Raw genomic sequence first — 11351 nt, 5'->3', positions numbered from 1 at the left:
CTATGGTTATAAAATCACAAATAAGGACTTTCAGCCAAAACTTGAGAGGCATGAGACATTGAAGACTGGTAACAGCATGAATCTCCTTAAAATCATAGAGTGGTTTGGGTTGTAAGAGACCTAACGGATCATCAAGTTCCAAGCCTCCTGCTGCACGCAGGGTTGCTAGTTGCTAGATCAAGTAGCAGCTCAGGCTGCCCAGGGCCCCATCCAACCTGGCCTTGAACACCTCCAGGGATGGGGCATCCACAACCTCTCTGGGCAACCTGTGCCACCACCTCACCACCCTCTCAATGAAAAACTTCCCCAACATCTATTCTAAATCTTCCTTCCTTTAGTTTAAAGTCATTCTCCCTTGTCCTATCATTGTAAAACGTTAAACAGGATTATAAACAGGATTTCCCTCCTGTTTATGATCTCCCTTTATATATTGAAAGGCCATAACAAGGTGTCCCCATGGCCTCCTTTTCTCCCGACTGAACAAGTGCAGTTCTCCCAGCCCATCTTTATGGGAGAGGTGCTCCAGCCCTCTGGTCATCGCTGTGGCCCTCTGGACGCTCCAACAGCTCCACATCTTTCCTATACTGGGGGCCCCAGGCCTGTATGCAGTACTCCAGATGGGGTCTCACAAGGGCAGAGCAGAAGGGGACAATCACCTCCCTCTCACTGCTGGCCACTGCTCTCTGATGCAGCCCAAGACACCATTGGCCTTCCAGGCTGCAAGAGCACACTGCTGGCTCATGTTAAGATTTTCATCTACCAGAACCCCCAAGTCCTTCTCAGCAGGGCTACTGTCAAGGAGTTCTTCTCCCATCATTAGCATCCTTCTTGCAGCATAAGAAATGACTCCCATTGTCAGTGACTTCGACTTTTCTAAGATACGTTTGTTTGCATATCAAGAGTATCTCTGTGGTATGGGAGGCAGAAAAAAAAGTAGTACTTTTTATGAAAATGAAAACAGCTAGTTAGTTTTTTCATTTATGGCCATTTCAAAAAACAGAATCTTAAGCAGTGGGAATTTTTTTCTATTTAGTATGAATCTTAATGGAGCAACACATCTGATTTTAAAGGGTAAGTTTCTTGCATGCATATTTCCTTACCTGACTGAAAATCTCAGACAACAGTGATTAAGTAGCAAAACGTATGGTGCATTTTGTGTAGAATTGCTTTAGCACCAAGTTTTAAAGCTGTAGATGTAATGAAGGTAGCAGGTGATTTCTCATTGATCTCTGTTTCTTCAGAGCTATTTACTCTTACATTTCTTTCAGAAGGATCTGCAGTTACACCCAACATTGTAAGGGACAGGCTGTCAAAGCAGCAATGCTTACACCTTGTGGGAGGGTTAGGGCTCATCTCTGACACGTTGGGTAAGCTCCAGCCTCCACCAAGTGCCTCCTGCAGGCTGCACAGTAACAGCAGGGTCTCCCGAACACAGTGGACAGCTTGTTTGCTCTCTTGTAATTGCCTTGGCAGAGATGACTATTCCCATGTGAATAAGCACTGTGATCACACTGGGTGGCATCTCCTTGAGCAAACCCTGCAGACCAGAGACCCTTCTCTTTCTTGGAAATGCTGAGCACCTTTCTGCATAGCCCCTCCAGCTCCACTCAAACATGGAAACAGTGCTTTTCCTGGGTGGCTCTGCCCTGGGTGGTGCAGTACCAGGCAGCACTGGCATGCATCCCTGCCCGGTTGTGTCATGCTCTGTCTGAGGTCCCTTGCCTGCCTGTCTGCTATTAGCAAACATTGTCCTGTGTGGGTGCACAAGCATCTGACTCCTCCACTGGGCTTGAGACCTGTCCAGGTAGTTCATACGGTGGGGGCTGCTCTGGCTCATTAGTCTCACTGACGGACTCTGTGCTACTCTCACTGTACAGCGGCGGTGGAATGTTGATGACTTCTTCCTCTTCTGGTGCAGAGGTCACAGGTAGTGGGAAGGTCTGCTTCTCAGGGTCTGTGCTGTCTTCATAGGATGGAGGGTAGAAATCAGGTCTGAAAGAAAACCGGCAAACCATAATGAAGTGTGTCATGGTGAAATGCAGATTGTCTCTGAGAGCTTGGTGAACTGCTGTCTGCTGTGTTTCCAAAGTTCAGTTGAGGCTTAAGCTGTACGTGGAAAGCCAGGCAAGGTTAGAGCCGTCCAACACATAAGTGAAAAAGAACTGGTATAGCTGGGGTCATTACCTATGTCTTTCTCCACAAAATTTTTTTATTAAAACATGAAATTCAGAGACATGGGAGAGTTCCCGTGTATGGAATGCAGACACACATGGGTGTATTTCAGCAAATGCATGAGAAAAATTCGATTTGGAAAAAGAGAGGGATCATTGCCTGAATTAGGCTATTTATTTAGAGTTACAATAATCATTATTTTCCTCTGTTTTAAATTACACATTGTGTATTCCTGCTTATCTAACCAAAATTTGCTGAATGTTGTACGCAGAGTGTTTTCAGAGTACCCATTCCAGTGTTTCTGGCATGGTTTCCACAACAGTCTGTGAAAAGTAATCTGTATCCAGTGACACTGTAAAAAACATTGTCAGGCCCAGCACCAATCATTGTAAGAAACTGTCTCTCAGAGCATCAGACTTTGCTCTGAAATAGTGGGGGAAATTATGCAAGAATGTGTTAGCTAGGGCCATATAGGAAGCTGAAGCTCATTGCATACCTCCTTGAGCAGAGTGGCTAGAATAGCGATATGGGAATACAGCCTGCACAGCACAACCTGCATGGTCCATTGCAGTGAAACTAGTGATGCTCTGACAGGATCTCCATTGCTGTCAGTGCACTGTACCTGCTCCCTCTATGAATGGATTTGGAGCTTTCTGTGCAACCTGCCATGTTTTCAGGAATATGCCTTACCATACATCCTGTTTTGTATTGCTTTTGGCTCTTGTATTGCACTTTCATTCTCACAGTATGTTCAAAACCCAGCACCTCTTTCCCCCTCATTCATTGGCAGCAATACTGTAGCACGTACCTGTCTATGGTGCTGACACGGAGCTCCGTGAGGCTGCGGTTTCGCATGAAGATGGTGCTGAGGCCCCCGTATTTCATGGCTTCATGGACTGTGCTCCAGAAAATGCCGGCCACAAGGAGCAGGAGCCCCAGAGTTAACAGGCAATAAGCAACGAACTTGTTATTCCCACATCTGCATGCAGGGGAACCTGTGTAGATGCAAAGGACTCCCAGACAAATAATGGAGAAACTGAGTAAGAGCACAGAAAGGCGAATGAGGGATAAAACAACTTTTTTCATTTTTCCCAGCAGACACAGCACTAAGCTCCTGTCCGTTGTTTGTTTGCTGTCTGTCTCAGCTGTGCTTCTCATCTTCGTGCAGAAGTATTTTATACAGTTCAGGATTGACTGGCCTTTGGACAATTAAGAGAAACAGACAATTTTAAGATACTCATTAACTCTGCAAGATGCTCATAATTTCCTTTGAGATTAATTTGTAATCTGAAACCTACTGACAGAAAGCAAACAAACTTCCTGCACATCTGGAGTTCTTACTGAACTGCTGCATTCTTCACAATGAACAGCAGCTTACACGTTTTGCTAGTTTTTGAATGACGATTTCTGCATCTATCTGTCCTAAAAAAAAAAAAAAAAAAAAAAAAAAAAAAAAAAAAGGAACATAAAACACTGCTCAGATGCAGATAAGGGCAGAGGGAGTGCCAGCTACCCTGTGGCTGGTAGAATAAACCAAGTGAAGTAAGTCAAGTGCTTCCCACTCTTCAGCGCCTTCTCAAAATTCCTTCAGGTCATATTTCCTGTCACCTAGTTATTTTTTCTGATATGGGTATTCAGAACTCATGTTCACACATAGCTTCCTGAAACTCATGCTCACATGTGGTTTCCCTTACTGTATGTTCTCCGTTCAGTTATTCTGACAAGGAAATAACCTTCCCACTGATTGATTGCCCTCTTGTCAGTCTCTGGTATGAGGGCGTCACAGATTAATATCTCAGTATCATTGTGCACAGCAGCAATTCACAGAAGTACTTGAGTACACTGAATCTCCAGAATGCCTCAGATGTCATACACGTTCTGCTGAGGTGCCTTGAGCCACTGATATCTGTCCATATATTATTACGTGATGCAGCTGGGGAAGCAGGTGTTAACTACCTGCTTATCTCTATGGTGCTCCACCAGGTGGGTCTGGTCTGTACCACCGTGTGGGCAAAGACCCTCAGCATACTCAACCTGGGCAGGAGGTAGCTTGGTTCAAAGTGTTCCTGGGCTTGCCACCATTTTTGCTTCCGGACACCAGAAGGACAGATGTCCACGACTCACATCCAGGCTGCTCATTGCACTGGGGCAGCATTTCAGTGCATGTGGATACATGGACACATCCCATATGTGTTTATCTAAGGGGTTCAGCACTGTGTGCTAGTCACTAAGCTATTTCCTACGGAATAATAATAATAATAATAGTAAAGTTTACCCTGAAATTAGAATTAAGAATGCACCTTAACCCAATGTCAAGTTGATTTTCCAGTCCTCATAATAAAACTCCTCCACATGTGCCTCTGAATTGCATATATTTTGTAATGAGCAGTAATATTTTGTCTTTGTGGTACTGTAGCTTACAATCAAGCTTGCTCAATGCAAGCTCTCCTGTACCCAGTTTCCATCTTAGACAACTGAGAGGAGTGTCGTGCTTTTATCATAGAATCATAGGATCATTTGAGTTGGAAGGAACACTTAAAGGCCATCTAGTCCAACTCCCCTGCAGTGAACAGGGACACCACAGCTGGATCGGGTGCTCAGAGCCTCATCCAGTTTGACCTTGAATCCCTTCAGGGATAGGGCATCCACCACCTCTCTGGGCAACCTGTTCCAGTGCTTCACCACCCTTGTGAAAAATGTCTCCCTTATATCCAGTCTTCAGGACTGATCCCAGTACTGTCTCATGACGGACATCACTCATCACTGATCTCCATCCAGATGTTGAGCCACTGAGCACCACGCTCTGGGTACAATCTCACAACTAGTTTAATGGGTTTTAGTTCCCACAAGGGGCAGGTGCATTGTGTTCCTGTCAGACATGGTAGAGGCACGGCTTTGGGTGATACGTAAGCAGATACAAACGGTGGCTGGAAGTGCAATAAATCCACATCTGGAATGTGGATAATCTGTGTCCAGATCTGTCCTCCCCAGATCAAAAAGACAGGAATCTCCTAGAAAGAGTCCAGTGGAGGGAGACAAAGATGATTAATGGCCTGGAACATCTCCTGTAGGAGAAAAGGCTGAGAGACCTGGGACTGTTCAGTTTGGAGAAGGCTGAGATGGGATCTCATAACTGTTTATAAATATCTAGGTGTGGGAATCAAGTTGATGGAGGCAGATAATTGTTTTTGGTGGCTAGCAGCAATAGAACAAGGGGCAATGGTCAGAAATTGAAACATGGGAAATTCCACACAAACACAAGGAAGTACTTATCAGAGTGATGCAGCACTGGAACATGCTGCCCAGAGAGGCAGTGGAGTCTCCTTCTCTTGATGTATTCAAGACCTGTGTGGACACTTTCCTGTGCAACCTGCTGTAGGGAACCTGCTTTAGCAGGGAGTTGAGATTCAATGGTCTCCAGAGATCCCTTAAAACACTACAATTCTCTGATTCTCTGAAGTCTGTTTTGCAAGCGCTTGCAAGTTTGACTGCACATCCATGGTGATGCCCATGAGCCCTCAGCTCCTGTGCTGTAAGCTTGCACAGCATCTGGAAGCTATGTTCCAGCAGTCCTGGAGGATGAGCTCACAAGCCTGATCCTAAAACTGTCCCAAAGACAGAATGGACATAGAGTCATAGAATCACAGAGTCACAGAATCATAGAACGGCTTGGGTTGGAAGAGACCTCAAAGATCATCCAGTTCCAATCCTCTGCCATGGGCAGGACTGCCACCCTCCAGCTCATGCTACCCAGGGTCCCATCCAACCTGGCCTTGAACACCTCCAGGTGTCAACGATTTACGGGCTGGTTCGGCCTGGTTCCATGACTAATGGGGCAGGGGGACCCACAGATCCATGCCCCAGGAAAGGGGGAAGGGGAAAAAGGGAAAGAATAGAGAGCTGGGCCTAAAAACAAAACAGCGGCAACGATCTGAGGAGGACAGCTAATTTACTAAAAAAGATATCAAAATGCAAGATAACATAACACAATGTAATACAATATAATTGGAATTGAAGCTAATAAATCAAATAAAATGAGAGATCAGGTGTCCAAAAATGGAAAGCCTTGCTCTAATGCTGACAGTGATACAGGGCTGGGATGAGCAGAAAGGGAAAAGAGAGAATGTCTTGTGATCTGCCAACGGTTTTATCTTTCCCTCTGAACGGAAAATGGAAACAGAACAATGCAAAGTCCTCTGGAAGATGTAGTCCTTCTTCTCTTCTATTGATGATCCATGGAACTTGAGCATTAACTCTTTAACTCTCAGTGTACTACATGATGTTATGATGTGGAATACCAATAACAAAAGTCATAAAGCCACGACACCAGGGTTCAGGCATCCACAGCTTCTCTGAGCAGCCTGTACCAGTGCCTCACCACTCTCTCAGTGAAAAATTTCCCCCAACGTCTAACCTAATTTTTCCCTCTTTATTTTAAAACCATTCTGCCTTGTCCTATCAACACACTTTGGACTGTGGATGGTAAATCCATACCTAGATATACACATACTTGCTGTATCTACACAGACATCAATACAAGCGGGAATCATAGAATCATAGAATGGACTGGGTTGAAAAGGACCTCAAAGATCATCTACTTTCAACCCCCCTGCTGTGTGCAGGGTCACCAACCACCAGAAATGTTCTTTCAGAAGTAACACCTGCTGCACTGTGTGCTGAGCTGCTCTCTGAGAGAGGCTGTCAGCAAACTTGTTTCCTCAGTCCTGTCAAGATAGGGCCATGCTGAACAGTGTCAGACTTGCAGCTTGTTGACCTGACACCCCACAGGAATGGAGAAGCCAACAGAGTGCCCAAACTTTCCGTATCTCCACTGCAGCTCAGAGCCTCTGCCTGAGATGGTGCACAGTCACAGTTACCACACAGGAGCTCCCCTATAGCAGTGCAACTTGCTTCACAGATGGGCGACGGGCGAGAAGGTCCCAATGCAGGAAGGCAGAAACATCACCAAACTCCATCATCTTTGGGATGCAGAACCTTACACTGAGCAACTAAATAGAAGCTATTGCTCTTACAATCAGTGTCATTATTTGACCCAGGAAATAAACTATCTCATGGCAATTTCTAGAAGTCTGGCCATTATGTTGAAAGGGTGCCTGAAAGGGTGAACAGTTAAAATGTTATATATTTTCTGTCTCTGCTGAAGTTATTTTCTCTCTTCGGGGCCTGATTGACAATGACATTAGACCTTAGGATCCCAGCACCTATCAGCTACAAAAATGATACTAAGCTATTTGTCATTGCAGGGCTAGTTAAGCAGTCTAATTGTTTAATTAAACACTTCTATTTAATTAATTAAACATCTTAGGCAGGCAATTGAACACTTTGAAAATGACCTATGGGTCATTGTGCTTTGCTGTGCTCCACTGGTGAAACTACTGAGGTAATGCTTCTTCCTAACGGAGACAGAAATAGGGCTCAGCATTACTGCAGTTCTTCATTTGTATTCTTCTTGCAGAGAATGCTGTATGACAGCAGATCCCTGCCCTGGCAGATGCCAACCTCTGAGTCACTTGGTAAAAATCAGGAGCTAGCCCAAAAGGGTTTGCAGTCTTCCCTGGGAGAAGGGGCACAGGCAGACAGGGTGGAGCAAGAGCTTTTGGTATACCGTCACTCTTGTCATACGAAGTTTGGGAGGTTTCATCTCACTGCCTACTTCTTATCTTTAGGGAGATTTAAACCTTTGTGGAGATTTTAAGGAGATCAGACTCCAAGCAGATTTTGCTCTGAATTTCTTTTTTTTTTTTTGTGTGTGTGGTTTTTCTCCTGTAAAGAAGAGGGGGAACTGCATCTGCTGCCTTTGGGGAAGAAGCAGCAAGTGGTGGCTGAAAGTTGACTGTGTCTGTGAGGGTGAGAGGAGCTAAGGGTGCGCAGGGGAACTGGCAGTGGGCTGCAGGCACACATGGGAATGTGAGGATGGGTGGGCTCACATCATCCCTGCCAGGTGTGCAGATCGTGGTCTGGCATCCTGCTGGTGTGGGGCTGTCTCTGAGTGCCCCTCTGCTCTGTGCCTCCTTGTTCCATATAGTCAGGAATGCTCTTCCTGCAATTCATTTTGCCCTGTAAGCTAGCAGATCCAGCTCAACTACAATGGCATTTTCCCCGTATATTTTGCACTTTACAAAATCATTCTCCTTACTTCTGTGGGCTTTTGGCACTTCAGATCTTCAGAATATACAAATGGAAACACTGAACTATTCAGGACTGCTAATGAAGCTCACATCATTGCTGCAATTCATATCTTCTCTGATACTTCAGCTTCAGCTTCCACATAGCACTCACTGAAATAACTATGCTGATGAAAACAACTCTTACCTGCTGTTTCGTAGTTACTGATCTGCATGTTTTAACTTTTTATCTTGAACATGACAGCTTCGTATCTGTGCAGACATAGGCTAAGTAAATTGCTCTAGGAAAAACTGGGCAGGAAGTGATACTTCGTCTACATATGAAACATGCTGAAGAGTTCAGATACATTCCCTTTCTCTATTAGAAACTTAGAAAGAGATATTCTGAAAAGTCTCTAATGAATACGTTACAAAGATTAAACCAGTCTCTGTAACTGCCAAAAGAACAAAAAAGGCAGGGACTAATCTGTGCACATCACATGGAGAGGGGGGAAGAACTGGTTTGCTTGATAAAATTCAGCCTTGGAAAAAGAAATTAATTTTCTCTCCTGTCAGCACACTCCACTTGCAACTCTGAAAGACTCAGAACAAGCCATGAAACCTGCCACTGGCAGCACGGCAAAAGCTGTGGAGGCAGCAGACTGGCAGGACAATGCTTCCTGCTGCTTCGAGCACTGGCAGCACCCAGAGCTGCTCTGCCTTGTGGGACCTGTGGGCCAGGCAGTGAGTGGGGAACATGGGGTTTGTCCTTTGTGGTGCAGTGAGGAAGGAGGAAGGGAGCTCTTGGCCTGGGGAATCTGCAGGCCTGACAGTTGTTCTGCGTTTGTGGATCTTTCCATTTTTGCAAACTGTAGGAGTCTGCTGGTTTCTGCAAGGTTAAGTCAACATCCACAAGCTGTTGGTTTCATGAGCTTGAACACAGCACTTGATTTTGAATCATTGCATCTTGTAGAGTCAGCATGTAAAGATGAAGGATGAGAGGCTGGAATATCCCCCTAATATAATTTTCAGAGTTCTGTTATTTTTCTTATTTTCTGTTGCTTTATTTTCTTCAGTGTTTGTTCCTGGCCTTTTTCAACTCCCCTGTTGCACGTCAGCTGGACTGTTTTATTGGCAATGAGTACCTCAGGCTGCATGAGACTGGATGAGCAGATTTCCTTTTTCTCTTACAAAACAGGAAGAAACTTGCTGCTAATGAGGGTCAGGTGGGAAAAGGGAGTAGCTACCACAGTGTAAAGGTTGTGGAGCAGAACTGGCTGAAGACCAAGGTCAAAAGGTAGCCATCCAGACGCACAAAAAGCAGTTCGTAGGAAGTCTGACTGCAGATGAGTTTAATGGATGTTCCACTGTACGATTTGACCACTGTGACTATTTTGCAATCAGCATTTCACTTGAAAAGGTCATTGCTCACCCTGTATCCTGTTGAAACCTGTAATGCACTTTTCACACAAACTCGTTTCTAGAATTATGCTACTCAAAAGGAAAGCTGTGAAATTATACACATGTCAATGAAAGTAGTGTGACATACAAACTCAATCTCTGTTAGTATCTTTTAAAGGCAAAATTTTAAAATTAAAAGAATTAAAAGGAAACTTTAATGGAAATACATGGAATGTAACAGAAGCAGTCGGATATCACATGGTGATATATAAGATACTATCACTTTGCAAGTCACAGGTATCGGCGCTACTAAGAAGTGAAGTTTTACCAGAAATTTGAAGACTATGTGTTTTGTTCTAGTTTGAAATGTGTTACCTTTAATGAAGTGAAAACTCAGAATTCAAACAAGGTTTGTTCTTCTGTTCTGTCCCCTTATGTCACCCTTGACAGACATGATTTATTGGTAAGAAATAGCTTAAAGGATATTGCACAACATTATCAGTAATTCAGTACAGCAGCGGACCTCTTTTTGCAGTTATAGTTTTCATTAAAGAATTGCATTTCAGGGCATGGGAAATGATTTCAACCTCTGCAGATGTAGACTTCTCTCCATACCATACCTGCATTATTTACAATGGTTTAGAGAGATTATGAGAGTTTAAGAATCAATAAGAGTAGAAGCAATATGAAAATTAAAAGTGTATTTCAGAGGCCAGTTCCCAGTTTGAGAAATGCAAACCTAGGAGGGTGAACTCCATCAGTACTATCTTTTGTCTTTGAAGACCTTGTGACATTATGAGGTCCAGCTGTGATCATGAACACATGATTGAACTGCATAAAGGCAATTGAGTTTAATGTATTCTAGAAATGCTCAAAGGGGGCGTGAAATGATTTGATTGAGAATACTAAGTCGTAGGATTTTGACCTTTTTCACCAAACTGTTAAGGATAGTATACAACTGAATGTGGCAGAACAAATGAGCAATAAATACTAATACTTACAATAAGGAGAAGTTAGACATAAAGTTTTAAAATCACTAAGAAAATCTTGAGTTTTAGCAAATGATTTAATTTGCATTTTGGTTTCTTGTAACTTATGCATGTGTATTTTCCGGTATTCTTCCTGAATTTTAAAGTTAGAAACTGTGTTTTGTTTGCTTACTAAACAAATGAAAGTTGGGATTGCTCACCTACTTACCTACTTATCTGCTTACCTGCTTACCACTACTCTCATGTGGTGTAAAAAAAATCAAGAAATATAGCAGCTGTGATAACATTTAATAGGTTAGAGTGATGTTACATACTGCTTGGTCAGAAAAATCAGACATGAGATGGGACAGTTTCCTATGTAATATAAAATTATCTCTGCCTTATAAGACTGTCAATAGATCTACCAGAATCTGCTATGGAAAAAAAAAAGGAAGGAAAACAAAACAAGGGTTTACTCAGGAGATATTATTCTTTCCTTTTCCAGCTATTTCAGTTGAAAACCATACATATAGATAGATATACAGATATAAAGATAGTATGTAGGTTATGTTCTTCTATAAGGAGCTAATTAGAAAAGAAGGATCCACCAGAGGAAATTCATGCATGTTGTATTTGTCTCATACTCAAAGCTACCACATATTACACGACACCTAAGAGCCTGGTA

General features: G+C 43.4%; 1 protein-coding gene across 1 annotated transcript; it reads right to left on the bottom strand.

Moving 5' to 3' along the window:
- TMEM252 (transmembrane protein 252) lies at window positions 1737-3258 on the bottom strand. Its single transcript, XM_021380162.1, has 2 exons — window positions 2981-3258; window positions 1737-1992 (listed from the first exon to the last, which is right to left on the bottom strand). The coding sequence occupies exons 1-2, from the start codon at window positions 3256-3258 to the stop codon at window positions 1737-1739; spliced, it is 534 nt and encodes a 177-aa protein (XP_021235837.1).

The sequence above is a fragment of the Numida meleagris genome, chromosome Z (assembly GCF_002078875.1).
Source record: "Numida meleagris isolate 19003 breed g44 Domestic line chromosome Z, NumMel1.0, whole genome shotgun sequence".
Lineage (NCBI taxonomy): Eukaryota > Metazoa > Chordata > Aves > Galliformes > Numididae > Numida > Numida meleagris.
Note: the sequence above shows the minus strand (reverse complement) of the source record. Positions and strands in the feature narration are given on the sequence as shown.